Here is an 18,952-nt window from a genome sequence, read left to right as displayed (position 1 = left end):
AAAGCAGGAATTGTGATGGATAAGATGGTTCCTATGACAGTATCAATGACAAAGCTTCATAAAAAGCCAAATGGAATTTGAGAGGAGAGAGAAGAAGAAGAAGAGAGGAGAGAAGAGGAGAAGAAGAAGAAGAAGGGTATTATAGCATACCGCAATATTTATCGACGTGCTCCTCATATTTGCTGTACAAAGCAAGAATTGTGATGGATAAGATGGTTCCTGTGACAGTATCAATGACAAAGCTTCATAAAAAGCTAAATGTAATTTGAGAGGAGAGAGAAGAAGAAGAAGAAGAGAGGAGAGAAGAGGAGGAGGAGGAGGAGAAGAAGAGAGGAGAGAAGAAGAAGAGTATGATAGGTATAAATCAAAAAATATCTTAAGTCAGATGATCAAATTACCCTTAAATTGCATTTTTTTTATAATTTTAAAAAGACTCATGACCTTTTTATAATTAGATTGTTCAAAGTGCTCTTAGTGTCAATTGTCTGTAAAATTTTTTATATTGAACTTAAGTGTTCAAAAATTTCATAAGTGATACCGGCAATTTTCCCAAATCAAAAATCCAACAACATAACTCACGGCCCAAACCTGGACAGCCCAAACGACAATCCCAAGATCTGTCCAACAGCAGCTCGCAATTCAATTTGCTGATTCGTTGAAGTGGTATAGGCCTTTTACACAGGTGTCTGTTCTAAAACCCTAGATTATGCTTTTGTTTTGATTTCATCTATATTTCTTTGAATCAGTAGATAGAGGCATAGAGCACGTGAATTTCAAGAGAATCGCTACTCGGGTCCTGTTAACGGTGAGATGACTTTTAGTTTTTTGATTTCAAACCGAGATTCCAAATCTTTTCATAAATGTAGCATTAATTTGATCTCTTTTTCATTTTAGATGATTGTAGTCTCTAATTTTTTTACGTCATTTTTATATTTACTCAGAATTTCTGCTGCCCTCGTAATTCGTCTTTTTGGATATTGAAGCTCTTTTTGGTGTCCTTTTGGGGATTTTGTTTAGGTCTATTTCAGAGCCCATCAATGGAAGTGTCGGTGACCGAAGATTTGAATGTTACCTATTTCTAGTTATCTCACAATTTGTGATAAATTGCAGTCTGCTGAGGATAAGTAGTTCAAATTGGATTCATTAGTCAGGGATTTGCCTGTAGACCATGGTTGGAAACTCACTGCTGCAAATTTCTACTTGCCCTACGATGCTATCGTCTTCATTGATTAATGGCCCTCGTACTTCAAGTTCGTTGCCATACCTGGCACTGAAATCACCACCAAAGAAACTGACACGGGTTAGAGCTATGTCTGCTGACACTGGACGTAGCCAGCCGCCCTCTTCTTCGGAATCTAAGAATCCTCTATCAGTTGTTTTGGATGTTCCTCGGACTATTTGGAGGCAAACACTCAAGCCATTGAGTGATTTCGGGTTTGGTAAGAGGAGTGTATGGGAAGGTGGGGTTGGGCTGTTTTTAGTGTCTGGTACAGTTCTTTTTGCTCTCACTTTGGCTTGGTTGAGGGGGTTTCAAGTGCGTACTAGATTCAGAAAGTACTGGGCAGTGTTGGAGTTTCCCCAGGCTCTTGGTATGTCCACAGGAACGACTGTTAGGATTAGAGGAGTACCTGTTGGCAATGTTATTCGTATTAATCCCTCGTTGAAAAGCATTGAAGCTGTTGTTGAGGTGTGTTTTAAATTCACTTCTTATCTGTTTGCATCCTGGCTTAAGATTTTGTTGAGTGAGTTTCATCCATTAATGTACATGTATCACATTCTCTTTGTAGGTTGAAGATGATAAAATTATCATTCCTCGAAATTCTCTTATTGAGGTGAACCAGTCAGGGCTCCTTATGGAAACTTTGATTGAAATTACTCCTCGGGATCCCATTCCTACACCTTCAGTTGGGCCGCTTGATCCACACTGTATTAAAGAAGGCCTTATTGTTTGTGATAGGCAAAAAGTAAAGGGAGATGTAGGTGTAAGTATGGATGCACTACTTGGGATAGTCCTCCGTCTTGCTCGGGAAGCAGAAGAGATTGGTCTTATCAATGTCTATAAGTTGGCTGAGCGTTTTTCGTCCGTAATTGAAGAGGCAAAGCCTTTGCTTATACAGGTTTGATTTCTTTTGTTTCGTTTTGATTGTAATAGTTAATAGTTAATAACCAACTGTCTCCAGTTTGCAAAATTTGGAATGACGGACTTTGCTAGTGAGTAAGTAAAACTATATGGATTAGACCCATTATCTAAGGAAATATATTTTTCAGTTTTGTGCAAGCAAGCTAATAGAACCTGTGTTCTAAGTGGTTGAGGCACACATTTGATTGCTATGTTACGGGAATTTATTATCGGTTGAGGTATGCATTTATCTGAACAATTTCTTTCATGCGCAATATGTCTGGCATAGAATAGATAAAAGCAGTCACTTGTCAGATTGCTGTAAAGTTATGGCAGCAGGGAAGAGATAGGGTTTTGAGGGGATTGTTTTTGTGAAAAAGACTAGGAAAGAACACACTAAAGGGGTAGGTAGTAGAAAAATATTAGAATGTAGAAGAAGTTTGAGTGCAAACATGGTGTTATATTGTTGTTCCAGTTAACCGTATCTAAGAAACTTTTGCTATAAAAAGACAAGAGAAGAGAGACAGAGAAGGAGAAATGCTAGGACTGCAGCAGTCACAGCAAAGGAAGTTCTCAATATTGCATTGTCAAAGGATATTATGAAAATATGAGTTGTGGAAATTATTTTATGGCTTAAAATTTCCTAAACTTAATATGATTATGACTCCTAATTCTAATATTATTGAGTTTCCTAATGGGAAAGCTCATTACAAGATTCTAATAATTAAATGGGACTTAAACAATAACTAATATGCTTAACTTACTCTATTCCAGCACCGTATACTATTACGTATCTATGCTTGGTACAAAATTGCAAAACAAACCATGGTTTAATAAAATCAAAATAATGAGAATTTTGGATTTCCCCATTTTGGCAATTGCTTTTTTAAAATGGCTTGTTTATCTATGTCATAGTTTTTCGGAGATTTTTAACTACAGGAGAGCTTGTGGCCCAGTGGTAGAGTTGCAGGAGTGCAACCTAAAGGTCACAGGTTCAATTCTTGGAAACAACCTCGTAAGGTCTGCGTATCTCCTACCTGTCCCCGACCCCACCCACTGTAGGAGTCTTGTGCACGGGAGTTCTTTACCTACCAATACCATAAAACTTTAAGTCCAGTGTTTGCGTATCAAATATACTTGTTTACAATTAATCAACTGCATGGTACTGCTAAATGTTGCACCACCAGTTTTAAAATTTTGAAGAAGTGATGTGGCATTATTTATTCCTTGAAGATTGTTAGTTTTCTTTGGCACCATCTTGTCTCCTACTGGTTTTTTGCTTTCTTCTACTCTAAGCATACCTCTGCATTTTCCAGATTTTGTGTCATGTCATTTTGAACGTATTCATCCTCCCTCATTGAGTTCTCGCTTTCAGCCTTTACATCTAGTTAAAGTTGCCATTTACTAGGGTGAATGTAATTATGTTTCATTTTGCCACCAAGCATCTGAAGCATACTAGCATTTCATATCACATGTTTTTGCTTCCTAATCCTCCAGTAGTACTTATCCCTGAAAGTTGCAAAAAGTACAAATTGTTTATCTACCTGTCTGAATATTATCATGTGATATGCCTTACAAAAAAAAAAGAATAATATCATGTGATAGAAGTCCATTGCAGGCTTGCAGCTCACCTGGAAGTTTAACGGAAGCCCAAGATGTAGTTTTGTGGTGGTAGTATTTTATCTAATTCATGTGTTTCACAATGTAGTTTGAGGAGTAAGCACTTTGAATGCTTATAAGCCAATAAGCAGAAGCCAGATGCCTCTTAAGTTAGCACATATCTGTCTATATCGAAAACATATGCTGGCTGGCGTAATCAGATTCGCACCATATATGGAATTAACATATTCTCATGCGCAAATATTTGGTTTTGATGTAGTGATGTCATGTCTCAGATACAAGCCATGGCAGAAGATGTTCAACCTTTGCTGGCTGAAGTTCATGCCAGTGGTCTACTTAAGGAGGTCGAAAATTTAAGCAGAAGCTTGACGCAAGCCTCTGAAGATCTGAGGTGAATTTTCTTATGCCATTTGATCATTTTTATTGCGGTATACTCTTTGCAAGCCCTTATATGTCATACTGGAAGAGTTTCTTTTTTTTTTTTGAAAAAAATTGTTCCCTGCTGCATACATGGTCCCCAATAAAAGTGAGAGATAAACATCTACAATGAAAATTTTGCATCCAACCCCAGACCTTATCCCTTCAAAAATGGATGCACACATTTATGGCTACTGGTTTCCAGCTTGAGTACCAGTTCAATTTATGGATTCATATGGAACTGTTGCGTTTCTGGAGAAAATGATTACTGACTGCCGTTTATTTAGGATAAGGGTTGTGAGTGTTGAAGTGAATTAGACAAAAAGTGCACCCTAGCATTGTTTAGGCTTTTTCTCATCTGGAGACGGATGGGAGGCCATACGTCTGTGTAGCACACTTAGCGAGAATCAAATTCATGTTTATTGTGCTGTTTTATGCCCTTTTCACATGTGTTGGCTTTTTTGAAGTTGAAACCACAAGCTTAATTTTTTAATCCTCAACTCGGGTGATCACACATAATCCTGTCTTGCTTGCCCTGTACTATGAAGATTCAGTTTAGCAATATGCATGCTAACAGCATCCTTAGTTCTAACCTCCTTTTCTATCAATCTTAATTGATTCTCTTGTCAAAAAAATAAAAGCAATATCTAGATTTTTGTCAACATATATAGCTTGTTTTGTGAAGATCATGATGAAACCCCTAAATCCAGGAGTGGATGCACTTAGAGCAAAGGGTGCACAATTGCCCACCCTGACTTTTATTTTTTTAATATTAGTACTAGTAGTTCTCTGTTTTGCAGAGACAGCGCACCCTAACTTTCTTTTAATATAGTACTAGTAAATAGTAATTGCCTTGCAGCAAGTTAATCTTTTTCTTTTTTTTATTGTTTTTGGTTTATTCTTCTATTTATACTCTTTAACCATTCTCCCTAATTTAAAGAACATGACAGTGAATCACGTATGAACAATAGTAAACAAATATGGTTATCTTTTGTTTTGCTGTACGGTACAAGAAGTGAGCCATTAAAATGACTCTTACTAGTATTTTTTATCTATTGTTTCAAGCTTTTGAGGGCTACAATTTTCAGACCACACGTACGATAGATACAGAGATAGGTTTTCAGTACAAGGAATAGGAAGGAGCTGTGTATGTATTGTATATGTTCATGATTTCATGGCTATGTCCATAGAAGAATCACCAGTGGACTTATCCTATCTATATATATAATATGGCGTCATGCGAGGGAAGGATTGGATGTGAGTACAGAAAAAAGTGCTTCTTTTGGTATTGAATGACATTGCATGTGAAACTAATTAGGAAGTGAAATTTGGCTTATCCTAATAAAAACCCACAAATAACCCCAAAACAAATTCTGGCGGCGCTACCCCTGGACCCCCGCATGGTTTTGCCCCTCCTGAGGTAAAATCCTACGTCCACCCCTACCTACATCCATTCTATAAGTTGGGGAGTATCAATATCTCATTTTGTCCTTGAATCTGGAGGAACCTTTCCTAAAGCTTTGATTTTTTTGTTGTTGGTATTTTCAGGGGTGATATTGGACAAAAACACTATGCCTGATGCAATTATCTTATTTCTTGTAAATTGATTATTGGACTGCATCTGATTGTTGCCCTTTAATGTAATTCTAGTTTTTCTTCTCGTAAACAATAATGTGAACATATAGTGGTGATGAGTACTTTGACTCAAGTACGGGTGTCGGGTATGGGTACATATCTGTGTGACTGATTCTTCAAATTGAAAGCTGTCATAGAGAGAGGCAAGGTAAAGTGAAGAGTCCGGGTATCATACCAATACCCATGTCATGCATACCCGACAACGGTACGGTAGGGTAAAGTGAAGAGTCCGGGTATCACTATTGATTTGTCTTTTCAAAATGGATTCCGTAAGAGATTTCAATAAATTCATAAAATATAATTAAGATCTAGGGTTTGGTATCGCTCTCCGACTTCTTGCTGAACCTATGACTGCTCTTCATTTATGCCACCACTGCATCCCTAGGAATAGATACTCATAGCAAGTGATAAGTTTTGTGTGAAACCTTCAATGGTGTGTGAAATTATTGTTATAATCTGAGTGAGTAGATCTTTATCCTAAATTGTAAAGCACTTGGATTTTACCTCGATATCTCCTACAACTTGACAACATTCATATAGTCTGGAGCATTATGACGCTACAAACCCGTACCATTAAAGAATCAAGATCGGAGCATTCATTTTTCTTATACTCTCTCTCTCTCATGATTGAATAATTTTTTTTCCTTTGCAGAAGGGCGCATTCGTCGATTATGACTCCTGAGAACACAGAGTTGATTCAAAAGTCTATTTATACTTTAATTTTCACTTTGAAAAACATTGAGGTGAGATCATAGCATTGGAGGTTTGTTACAATTTTGTAAAAATGCAACTTATTATCATTCGCATAATCACATCTCCTTTATTCCATTTCTCTTACATCAGAATATTAGCTCTGACATTTTGGGATTCACCGGTGATGAGGCTACACGACGGAACTTGAAATCACTTATTAAGTCCCTCAGCAGGTTAGTATGATGTCTGGGGATGCATAGGTAGGATACTACATTTGAGCAATTGATAAGACATCAGAGAGAGGAGCGTTTGCCCCCTCCCCCTCTCCCTTCTTATAGAAGAGGTTTGATTCCAGAGATTTTTGTTGCATTTTTTGTCTGGTGGAGCTCTCAAATTAAGGTTTGTTGAAACATTTACACTCAACCATGCTGAAAGTGAAAACAGTGTGCTTTTTCATTTTTCGACTTTTTTTTTTTTTTTGTTGGAGATGTGTCGTTGACTAGATAACAATTGTGAGTAGCAATTCCCAGTTGTAATATCCATTGAGGAAAACCATTGAAGATCTGTAAGTAGTGAAAATGTGATTTGATATGTATTTGTTTTTGCTTTTACGTAGTTTCCAGTCACCTAAAGCTTAAGATGGTAGCTTCCAAATTGTAAAGAGGAATTAGGTTCTCATCCTACACGACTCTCTGTTTTTTTTTCCTTGGTCGATCTGATATTTTATTAAACATTATTTTTCAGAGTGTTTATTGTGTAGGCCCTAACTAAGGGAGAATGCCCCTCAAAAGGAGCTCTTCCTCTATTCTCACGAGAAGGGGAGTTGACGATGCGTTATAGCTATATGTTGCATAAGTATGCAAAATCAACACATCATAACTTCGCTGATAAAACGTAAGTCGCCAAGTGTAAGTGTTTATGTTTGTGTTTGTAAGTCGGGCATATTTGAAGACGTCTTTTTTATTAGTAAAGGATATATCAAAACATGCATTTTGTAGGATTAATTAAACTTGAGCTCCTGTTTAGCTTGTAAATTTAGCAGGAGAAAGTCAGAATACTCAAAGGGTTTCTCCCGGCGAGGATGTTCTTTAAAGGTTATATGCCTCACATGCTCCAATTAAGAGAGCCTTTATTAAAATTTATTTCCATGTTACTTGTTCGGTCAAGAACAATGCATGTAGCCGCCTTTAGCCGTTATTTTTTTTGAAGATATAAACATTTTTTAAATTTGGGAAAAAAATATTTGTATTTTGATCTGTCTTACGAATTCAATGATATAAAAATCAAATTCAATATGAAAAGTACGTGTTAATTCTCGATTGTCGGATATAAAACAAAAGACTTTTTATATAATTTTCAGGTTGAATTTGATTTTTGTTTGGAGAAAAAAATATTGTTGGATTCGTTAAATAGATCAAAATATAAATATATTTTTTCAAGTTTTTAAAAAATATTTGAATCCTAAATGTGAATCTTAAAAATTAAGACATCATTTTAAGTATTCATAGGAGAATTACATATATATATATATATAATATTTTTCTCACATGTGAACCTAAAGTGTGAACATAAAATTCAATAATTATAATAAACCACAATAAAAATGGGGGTCACACATTTATTGTGATACCAGACGCATCTATGAGCGAAAAACAAATTCACAAAGTTTGTTACACTATAGAGATATTGATGCAGGACAGACTCTTAATACCGAAAGTCATGGCTATTTGATGAAACTCCAGCATTCACGGCAATCATTAACAAAGAGGATAAGCTCAATTCCATGATCCAAGGAGATTTAATATGTTTGACATTTTCCTTTGATTTTTGTCTCTATTAGTCTTTATTGATTTCACATTCAATTTTCCTTTTAATTGCCTAGCATTGAGGCTTGATAGCCGTAGTATTGATCTTTGTAATTCGCCTTTATATAGGCCAAGTATGAGAAATAAAGGGGTAGCTTCAAACGAAGAAACACCCTTAGTTGTTAGTACTGATTTCTCTTTGAAATTAGCTCATTGTTTCTATTCTTGTGGAGAACGTACAAACTAGAACGTCATCTAGTTAGTCGCTGCGTCAGATGTCCACCAAACAAATTAAGAAAACACAAAAATTCAAGCAAGTATAACAGTAAAATGGAGAATAAAGGAAAAATAACGAGACATAATTTATCTTGGTTCGAACACAATACGAAATCCTACGTCCACCAATCGTGCTTTTAGTCTACTATGATTTCGAGAGAGTTTACAAAATCAAGAGTACAAGAGATAGTTATCACAAGTCTCGAAGGTTACCCTTTCTAATTTTCTCTCTCTTAAGACTAGGTAACAAAACAATAAGTTTTTTTACTATTTATACAACCCTAATTATGAAAGAATTCCAGTAGTTTTAGTATTATTCAACTTGAACCACTTCTTCATAAATATCCATTTTGGATCAAGGTTGAACATCAAACCACAGTAGACTCCCACCAACTACCAACAACCTTCATCACTGGTTGCAATTTGTCGTAACGTTTATCAAGTCCAAACAGTACTTGAACTTGACTTTTGTCATGGCTTTGTCACCATATCAACCATATTATCATCTGTGTGTATCTTTTCTACAGACACCACCTCTTGTGAGACTACGGATCTGTTTGGTAGAGCGGAAAGATTAGTTTTCAATGCTAATAGAAAAGCTGTAAAAAAAAAACTGAGCTTAAAGCTGTGAAAAATGTTGTGAGGTGTTTGGTTAACCAAAAATTGACGTTAGTTGAAATGTTGTTGAAGATTTTATTAAAATTAATCTTAAGTATAAAAATATCTTAAAATTTAATAATAATATATTAAATTATTAATTAATAATTAATAAAATATATTTTAATTATTAAATATAAACATGTGGGGCTAATGTGGGCCCCACGTTAACTTTTAAAAATATTATTAAAGTATAAACATGTGGGCCAGTGTGGGCCCCACGTTAATTTTTTTTTTTTTAAAAAAAATATGATGCTAGCAGATCCGCAGCCATTTGGACGTATTTGCAAATAGGTTGTGTACTTTGGACCAGGTCTGTGCATTGGTTTGAACATCTCCAATGAGAGGTAAAACAACACCATCTATGGAGGCTACAATGGCAAGTACAATAAACAGGTCCTGACTTTTCCACAGAAAATATAATTTAGCATCATCGGTGGAAGTTGTAGATGGTTCAGGTGGGCACTTTGTGGTACCATCAACATATCCAATGAGACTATAAGCTCGAAGGAGTGAGAGAAATTGAAGTAGCCATGAAACAAAATTGATGGAAGTGAGTTTGACCGGAATAGGGGAAATGGCGTGGACGGAGTTGGACGAAGTGAGTCCTGATAGAGGGATGGGAATGGTGATGGCAAGTGCAGAGAAAGTCATGGCAAAAAAACTTGACTCGTTTGAGCTTGAAGGCTCTGATACCATAAAGAGATTTGAAGGTTGTATTTTCATTAATTGAACTCTTAGCTTACAGATCTATTAATATCCAGGGGAAGCTCTGGTTCCTGATAGAGAGAAGGACAGATACAGTACAGTGAAGGAGACAACTATCCGTTGTCTCTAACGGTTATAATTTAACTAAGTTAAGATGACTATGGGCTTGTATCAGTTGGGCTTCAGCGATGGCCTTTCTTTACATATGGGTTTTGTCTTTGTCTTGTCTTTAGTATTCTCAGTAAATGAAATTCCAAATGCATTCTAGTGATGTGTTATTTTTTATTTTGTTTGTAGAAGTACTTTCATTCCGGCGTTAGTCTTCTATCTCATGCTTTTCTCACTTGACACTAAACAAATCCTAAGTCCTTTTCTCGGAAGGCAATCTCAAACCAGCAGTTTTATATTCTCAGACTGCACATAGCTTGTTTGGTGATAGGTTAGACTTGGTGCATTCTCATATAAATTTTTTTTGTTCTGACAGTAAGTCCTGGCACACCTGAACACACATATCCTCCACAACCCAAACACTCATATTCCCAACTGCCAAAAGCCGATGATCTCCTGTACAGCGTAGAAAGAGAGCAAGCAATATGAGAACTACAAGTATTATATTCTAGTGTACGCTGGATAAATTCGTTAGGCTAAGCAATAACTCAAACACAAAATTGTTAGAAAAATTAATTCATGGAAAATCCGTGTGTCGGCTCTCGCGGAAGAGGATTGAACCTTGTGGTACAACCTTCTAGATAAATATAATCAGATTATATGTACTCCATTTCTTTTTCCTAGCCAAAATTTGGTTAGATTAGGTTATTAGTCACTAACTAATCATGTGTCGGTGAGCTTGTGGTACCTAATTATTATAATAAAAAGGGTCTTCTAACTTCTGAGAGTAAGCAAACTCATTTGATATAAACATGTTTATATCAAAACATGTTGTAACAAAAATTACTTTTAAATTGGTCAAATATATCTACTTTATAATATTATTTTCTTTTATAATGTTAGCAATCGATTTTGCCATATATTAGTGTATGCTTATGCCAAAAAAGTGGTACAACTTCTGCGTCAAACCCTTGTCCAAGATATATCATGTATTTGGTTAAGAAAATCCTAGACTAACTCATAATGAAAATTGCCAATGAGGGATGGCTTGGTTGGTAATCGGTTGGATTAGGCATACATGTGTCCAAAGTTCGATTACAATGAAAAGCAAATTTCTCAATGGTATTTCAAAAAAACAAAACTTATAATAGATAATTAAAAAACGTTATTCTTTTAAATTGAAGCGTAAAATTTTGTCAAATATATGTACATGAGTCAAAATGAAAATTTCATTAGGGCATTCCCTACTCACAACGCGTTGCATCGAAACTTGTGTGAAATAATAAATGAGTGAGGGTTGGTATAGGCGTACCTCAATAGCAATATGCTGCATTGGATTTCAGGTTTTGTGATATCAAATGAGCTGCATTGGAGCCCGAATGCGGAAAGATATAGGCAAGGGTTCTCCCATTATGGACAGGTGGGAGTAAATAAGGTAGGCCATGATTATAGGATTAGGATAGTGGAAATTTTAATTGTGTATATGGAGGGTATGGGTTTGGGGATAGAACTAAAATTGGACAAACTATTTCAGAATTTCTTCGAATGACTTGTGTCTAATAAATTCCTGGTTTATGAAATGTATTAGAGTGACTTGAGTGAAGGAAGACTTAAGGAGAATGAAAGGGCATAAAGCCATGGGCATGGGACTTGATGAAATTCTAATTGAAGTATGAAAATGCATAGAAGATTTAGGTATAGTATGGCTAAGTAAACTATTTAATCAAATTATTAATACCTATGGAATGCTTGATGAATGGGGTAGATTACTATAATACTTAATACACAAGAACCAATGTCATATCCATAATTGTAACAATTATAAGGGCATCCTCCCACATATAAATTTTGAGAAAGAGTTGTTGAATGGAGATTGAGATTTGTATCTATGATATCTAAAAGCCAATTTGATTTTTTTGGGGACAATCTACGGTGGAGGCAATATTTTTATTAAGGGGACTTGTAGAAAAAATATAGAGAGAATAAAAAAGACCTCCATTTAATATCTACAGATTTTGAGAAGGCTCATGATAAGGTTCCTAGGAAAGTAATACGGTGAATTTTAGAGAAGATATGAGTCTCGATTAATTATAATATTTTTATCAAATATATGTATGAAGGAGCTGTAGTTAGTTTAGGACTAATGGAAGTATAACAAGGGACTTTTCCATCACAATATGTTTACACTAGGGATCAGCACCAAGGTCGTTCCTATTTGTTATAGTCATGGGTGAACTCACATGAGATATCCGACATGAGTTACCATGGTGCATGTTGTTTGCAGATGATATAATATTGGGAGTTAACTCAAAACTCAAGGCGTTAGAGTTTGAAAATTAAATTAAGTAGGACTAAAACTGAGTTATGAAATGTAAGTTTAGTAAGAGCAAACAATGAAACTAATAACTTATTGAATTAGATGGAGAGAAGTAAGAAATAGTATCTTGGCTCAATTTTCCAAGATCAACAACTCACTTGTTTACCGTGAATCAAATTCATGACTAGATGTAGTGGGGCTGTAATGTCACTAAGGGACAAGGTAGAAATAATTTAGATCTAGGTAACAAGTCATGAAGTTAAGTTCAAACATGAGCTATAATCTCATGTTGTTACCTTTTCAATGCACACCACACATTCATGCTAACACATTAGGACTAACTTTATTGCATTTTCTTTTCTTTCCATTTTTTCATCATTTTTTTCCTCTTCTTTCTTTATTGTCTTTCTTTTTTTTTCCCTTTTTTCCACAAAAATAAATCATAGCTAAGTCCCTTTTCATAATATAGATAAATAACATCAAAACCAGAATATGTTTAAGCTCCTACTAAACCTTACGGTAAAAAGTGGGAAAAATTCAAAAAAAAGAGTCTCACACAATGCTTGCAAATGATTTCCAATAAATTATATATTTATGCTCGAAAATGGACAATCACTCGCAAAAAAAATAGGTTAAGCTCAAAAAAACTCTCCCCTAGTGAGTCCTTCAATTTTATGTTCACAAGTATGAGACAAATGTTAAAAAATCACACTTTTCGATAATCAAATACAGTGTAACAAAACTATTGAAGAACATGATCTAAGAATATGATAATAAAGAACATAGAAAAATCACTCAAATTCCCAAAATATGACAATAAATAATGGCTCAACAGAATAGGGTAAAAGACATTTTTCAAACAAAAGAGATCGCAACTCAATCATGCAAGTGTTTCAAGGTTAAGAAATTTGCTCAACCACATATTTGATACCAAATATGCCTCAATGATCCCAAGAAAGATCAATTAAAGTCATCCTTTCAATCACATGCATCGATTCGTAAAAGGAATCAAAGAATCTACTTCACACTTACAAATTCGATAAGAATGAGAAATTGAAGTTCTTAAAGGTTGTGAATCTCATAGGCGTCTACCTTTCCGTTTCCTAAGGTCAAATTAGCACTTATGCATGAAAATCATGAAGCACAAAACACTAGGATAGGAGAAAGAAAGTCATACCATACTCTTCAATAATGGTAGAAATCATGAGAAATAAAGCATATCCTAAATGGATGATACCAACCACAAATATCCAAGCATAATACGATGAATTTTGTAATTATTTTTTCTTCAAAATTTTTTTAACAAAAAAACACCAAAATAAAATAAGAAAACATGGCATAACACACAATCATTTCACAATTCCCACACCCTCAAATTAAATGAGACATTGTCCACAATGTCTAAAAATGAATGCACATGGGGTACAAAATTGTGAGCATACAAAACACACAAAAATGAGATGAAATTTAAACTAATCCTAAACACATATGTACAAGAATGAATCGATGTGGTGTTGTGGAGGGGTGGGATCATTGAGATCCCAAGAGTATCCTCATAATCACCACTATCCTATTGAGGAACATGGCGGACCACATAGGATCCAATTCAATTTTTTCGAAATTCTTTTGAAAAAAATTATAATCAAGATTTGGGCACCACACTTTTCTAACTTTTGTACAAATTTTATGCGCGAATTGGTGTTTAGAAGACTTTTTAAATTCACTTGGTAAAGGTTTCTTTTTTAGTTTTGGAGGATGCACTTGGTATGATTCAACTTTAATTGGGGAAGGCTTTAATACTCCTAAAGAAGGGGACAAATGTCCCACACTGTATATAGGTAAGACTTCAAAACTTCTTTCATAACCCTCGATCAAAAGTTGACTACTTTTCTCAACCAACGCTAGTACACCCTCAATTGAATTCTTTACAAGTGTCTAAATTGTCCTCAACGTGGGAGTGAATAAGTACCTTAGGGACATACTCTTCTTCATTTCTATATTTTTCTTCCTCGTCACTGTTCTTTTTTTCTCTCTTTTCCTCACTCTTTCTCTCTGCGTCAAATGTCTTCCTATCTCCAAAAAAACTAAGCCCTTTTCTTTCATCGTCCACATCATCTTCCAAGTTCTTCACTACTTCATTCTTCTAAATATCCTTAGGAGCTATAGTTTTAACTATTACTAGATCATTCCTTAAGATAGTGATGAATTTTGAATGCTCATGTCCACTCAACCCCTCACTTGATGTAGCACAATGATGTGCTTACTTTGAAGGATTTGGAAGAGATTGAGGTGAGAATTTTTCTTTTTCATTGGAAGTTTGTGCTTGGGTAACTTTGGTGATTTGACTTCTAATGTCATCCATGGCTCTATTGACTTGCTCTTGGAATTTGTATTTTGTTTGCTTCACACCCAATTGAGGTTGCATAAACATTTACAGAGTGTCCTCAAGAGTGATCGCTCTTGGGATGGAACATAAATTTGATGGGTTGGCGGAGCTACATTTTGGAGTGGAGGTTGTGATTGTTGGGATGGATTTTGAAATTGTTGGTTCACCTCATTTCTCCACCCAATATTTAGATGATCCTCCCATCCCGGATTGTAACTCTTATTGTAAGGATCATTGTCTTGGGTATTTGTAGGATAGGGTTTCCTAAAATTGTTTCCACTCATTTCTTAGTCAAATAGGACTTCTTTACAAGTCGAGCTTGGCAATTATTAGTTCTATGCTCCCTACTTTCACATAAATTGCAAACAATATTCTCACTCCCAACCACATTAATTGGTGCCTTAGATGTCGTTAGGGATTCTAGATTCTTGGTCAACAATTCCAATTCAGCTTTCAAGTCATCATGCTCATTCAAAATAAAGTCACCACTAGATTCAAACACAGAATTGTGACTAGGTAGTGGAGGAGGTTCCCAAGAGCAAGATTCCTCTGCTAGATCATTAAAGAACACAAAAGCCTCATTGGCATTCTTATTGTAAAAATCATCTTGAGTCATGGTAGACACCAATTCTCTTTTAAAGAAGGACTCAAAGAACCATAAAAAAAGTAACCACTTGATACTTTTGAAAGTCATGATGTGGACACATGAACATTAAATCTTTGAACCTATCGCAAGCTTTGAAAAAGGTTTCATTCTCTTTACATACGAAGTTTATGATTTTTTTTGAAAGGAAATGGTGCGATGGGTAGGGAAGAATTTTTTAAGAAAATCCTTTTGCAATTCCCTCGAAGTGGCAATGAATTGGGGGTGCAACTTCTCAAAACCACCGCTTCGCATGATCTTTTAAAGAAAAGTAAAAAGGTTTCAATTTCAAGACGTCTTGTGAACATGTAGCATCACTAAAAGTAGTACATATCGACTCAAAATCATGCATATGTGAGTATGGAATTTTTGATTCCATACCATGGTATTTGGGAATTATTTGGAGCAATTCAAGCTTCAAACTCACATTTTGTTGATTTAAAGAAAGAATGAAACATACAGGTCGGGCTTGTCTAGAGGGTTGGGTTAATTATCGTAAAGTGCAGCACTCATGAGCATGAATGTATTCGAAAGGAGAAGCGTTCAAGTCATGACAATGATAAGCATGTTGTTGCATATTAGGATGAATGGGGCGCACATTAGGAAAGTTCAAAACATGAGCATTAAGATTATGCATAACATTGCCATTTTGATTTTGAGAATTTTGTAAATTTTACAAATCTTGCAAGTTCAAATGTTTTAGTAAATGAAGCAATGCATTCACATCAATATTTCTCCTTGTACACTACCCTTGTCACTCCTACTAGCATTTCTCCCTCTCCCATTACACTCGATGGTAAAGACATGATTTCACAAGTGACAAGAAATCCAAGCAAATATATCAATAATTAAGTTCACAAGGAATTCAAGCAAAGAGAGGATAACAATCAAGAGATCCACAAAAAATCAAGCAAATATATCCATAGGAGGGATCCACACAAAAAATAAAGCAAAGTGGAAAGAAATGAGAAAAACTATAGATTCCAACCAATAATCACACTAAATATGAACAAGTAGTAATTGAAAATTAAAATTGTGCACGTCTCGTTCAAACTATGTTTCCATTACCAGTCAAGCAAACAAGGTGGCATCCATCGCCAAGCCCTCAATCTTTCTTTCTTTTTTTGAATTTTCTCTCTTTTTTCTTCAACTACACTAAGCTACAATATGAAAACGATAAAATATAGAATGAAGTTACTCTAGTCATATAATTGAGCACGTTCCTTATTTGATGGCGAAAAGCATCTACTAGCAAGTGTATACAAGCCACCCTCCATTTTCACAATTGCTTCCTTGGCAACGACACTGAAAACTTGACTGACAACAAAAAGTGTGTGGAAAAACTTGTGAGACCAGTGTCGAACCACAAGGAAGCTAGTACAATTTCGGTGGACGAATGCAAACAACTAACTAAATAGCTAAACACAAAGAATAATGAATAAGTTGCAAGAAGAGTAAAAGAGACCGAATAACTCGATAAGCATGCAATTTTTGTAATCAAATTAAAGCAAAAATAAAGAAAAGAATAAAGTAAAAGCTCTAGCCTCTAATTCATCCCTGTGGATTGTCAATTCTCATACTCAAGGTATTATTACAAACACACATAATCATGCACAATGAAATTGTGTGATACCATTAATCATGCATATGCAATGAAAATTGAACATAAAGACTTCAATTCAAACATGACGACCATTGGGCCTCTTGGTCTACGATGAACGCAGAGGGATAGTCACCTAATCTTGTGAATTAATATTTTCCATGGGGCTCGGTTTTGTTAGCACCCTAGTTTCACACTCAAAGACCAATTATCCTTTCCATGAATTCCGCAAAAATCAATCATCAATACACATAATTAATGGCTATGCAATTAACTCAAGCAATTGGAGAAATCATGCATCGGGTATCCAAGACTTCAATTCAAGTATACTAAGTTGGGGTTCCTATATTCACGATGAATACATAGCACACAACTTACAAAATATTATGAATTGATATTTCCCCTTGGGGTCTAGCCTAGTCATCGAACTCAATTCATAATCTGAATCAAGAAAACACAATAATAGCATACCCATTTATATGTATCCAACACATAACTATCACAAAATTGCATGAGAGAGATTGAAGTTACAATTCTATGACACATACCTTAAGTAGTGAATTAGAAACATCGCATCCACCCTTCAGAATTAGAAACTAGAGAAGACAATTAGCCACTCATGAAATTGATGATAAACATCTAATTTATTGTCATCTAAATAGATGTTTAGAAAATCCAATAGAAGAATTAAGAAAAACAAAGAAATCTAGAGAGAGAAACTAACCTAAACTGCTCCTACAACTATGATAATGAGAATGGATGAATGAAATGAGGAGAAACCCTTAGATTAGGGCTTAACCCCTTTCCTATAGTCAAAAATATCTATTTATCCTTGCAAGAATTATTCTCATTGGTTACAAATATTTAACGCCCAAAAACCCTTAAAAATCTATTTTTGGAATTGCAGGTTGCGACCATTGTCCAAATAGCCTCATAATCTGTGTGGAAGATAAAACTATTAGGCGTCCAGACAACTTCTTTCCATGGAGTGCTTTCTGGACTTGAACTGTCTTATTGTCTTGTAATGCTTGACCTGTCCAGACAAATAGAACGTGTCTAGATAGGTAATGTTCTGACTCCACCAGACTGATGCAAAAAAGCTCCAAACTTCACGCCTCATCCAATTTAAGCCCATTTTCTATAAAATGAAAGGGAAACACTTGTACGTGTAAAATCAAACTAAAACACGATGAAATGCATTGACAAAGTACTAGAATACCTTGATTTTATTGAAGCTCAGAAGCTGTTACGAAAGATAGTGAACATATACATAAAACAATAATAATTTGAGTAAGATATTGCTGACTAAAGAAAAACATAAAGTGAGTCCATGGTATTAATGAGGGGAAGCGGCTGCATACATAGGGCTACTGGTATCTTGGACTAACTTTATAGTTCATTTCAATAAAATCATTAGGATGTGGATTAGGTTCAAATGCCAAAGGAACTATCTTTACCAAAATAACAAAATGAAAATTCTACAACAAGTGACAGCCACTTTTATTCCTTAAAAAATTGATATACAATAATGAATTTTATCTTGGCAGCAATATTTTGAACATTTGGCCCACCACCAATATCTACCACATGCTTGGGACTTGAGAGAGACACTACTGATCTTGCACATTATTCTCCTCTTCACTATATAAAATATATACATACAACTCTTTCTTTCTTTTTTTGAAAAATAAAATAAAATAAATTGCAGAAATTTAAAAAAAATAATAATAGAGAAAACAACATCACACCAGTTCTATTATCTTTAGGATGTGACCCCTCTTCAGGTAGCCGACACCTCCATGACCTTGTTTCTAACAACCACTCACTATGCACATGCACCCATTTGCAGGCACATTAAATATTTTATATATTCTTCTTCTTCTCATTATTATTATTATAGAAATTAAAATTAATTAACAAATAATTTATTTTTCTTTAATTCTCTGGCAAGATTCCTTTCCAGTTCTT

At 35.1% G+C, this 18,952-nt stretch overlaps 1 protein-coding gene and 1 pseudogene across 6 annotated transcripts; both read left to right on the top strand.

Annotated features, from left to right (window-relative positions):
* Positions 1-644: 644 nt before the first annotated feature.
* LOC119989678 (protein TRIGALACTOSYLDIACYLGLYCEROL 2, chloroplastic) lies at positions 645-7,095 on the top strand. Of its 6 annotated transcripts, none has more exons than XM_038835342.1 (7): positions 645-663; positions 750-805; positions 1,018-1,687; positions 1,788-2,117; positions 4,015-4,130; positions 6,444-6,534; positions 6,635-7,095. In XM_038835342.1, the coding sequence occupies exons 3-7, from the start codon at positions 1,169-1,171 to the stop codon at positions 6,725-6,727; spliced, it is 1,149 nt and encodes a 382-aa protein (XP_038691270.1). In that variant the 5' UTR covers positions 645-663; positions 750-805; positions 1,018-1,168; the 3' UTR covers positions 6,728-7,095. The 6 variants fall into 6 exon arrangements, 5 of the variants coding, with proteins under 5 accessions (XP_038691270.1, XP_038691269.1, XP_038691268.1 ...); XR_005465879.1 differs by adding an exon at positions 5,865-5,939 and having other exon boundaries at positions 647-805; positions 6,635-6,653; XM_038835341.1 differs by having other exon boundaries at positions 648-663; positions 747-805.
* Positions 7,096-15,428: 8,333 nt separating this feature from the next.
* LOC119990266 lies at positions 15,429-15,523 on the top strand (annotated as a pseudogene).
* The last annotated feature ends 3,429 nt before the right edge of the window (positions 15,524-18,952 follow it).

The sequence above is a fragment of the Tripterygium wilfordii genome, chromosome 21 (assembly GCF_013401445.1).
Source record: "Tripterygium wilfordii isolate XIE 37 chromosome 21, ASM1340144v1, whole genome shotgun sequence".
Taxonomy (NCBI): domain Eukaryota; kingdom Viridiplantae; phylum Streptophyta; class Magnoliopsida; order Celastrales; family Celastraceae; genus Tripterygium; species Tripterygium wilfordii.
The sequence above is the reverse complement of the archived record's forward strand: the minus strand, read 5'-3'. Positions and strand labels throughout refer to the sequence as shown.

Excerpts from the sequence above, each read along its gene's own strand:
- LOC119989678 (XM_038835342.1), top strand. The coding sequence starts at position 1,169 with ATGGTTGGAAACTCACTGCTGCAAATTTCTACTTGCCCTACGATGCTA. Across the intron at positions 1,688-1,787 it reads GCATTGAAGCTGTTGTTGAG|GTTGAAGATGATAAAATTAT; the intron begins GTGTGTTTTAAA and ends TTCTCTTTGTAG. Across the intron at positions 2,118-4,014 it reads CAAAGCCTTTGCTTATACAG|ATACAAGCCATGGCAGAAGA; the intron begins GTTTGATTTCTT and ends GTCATGTCTCAG.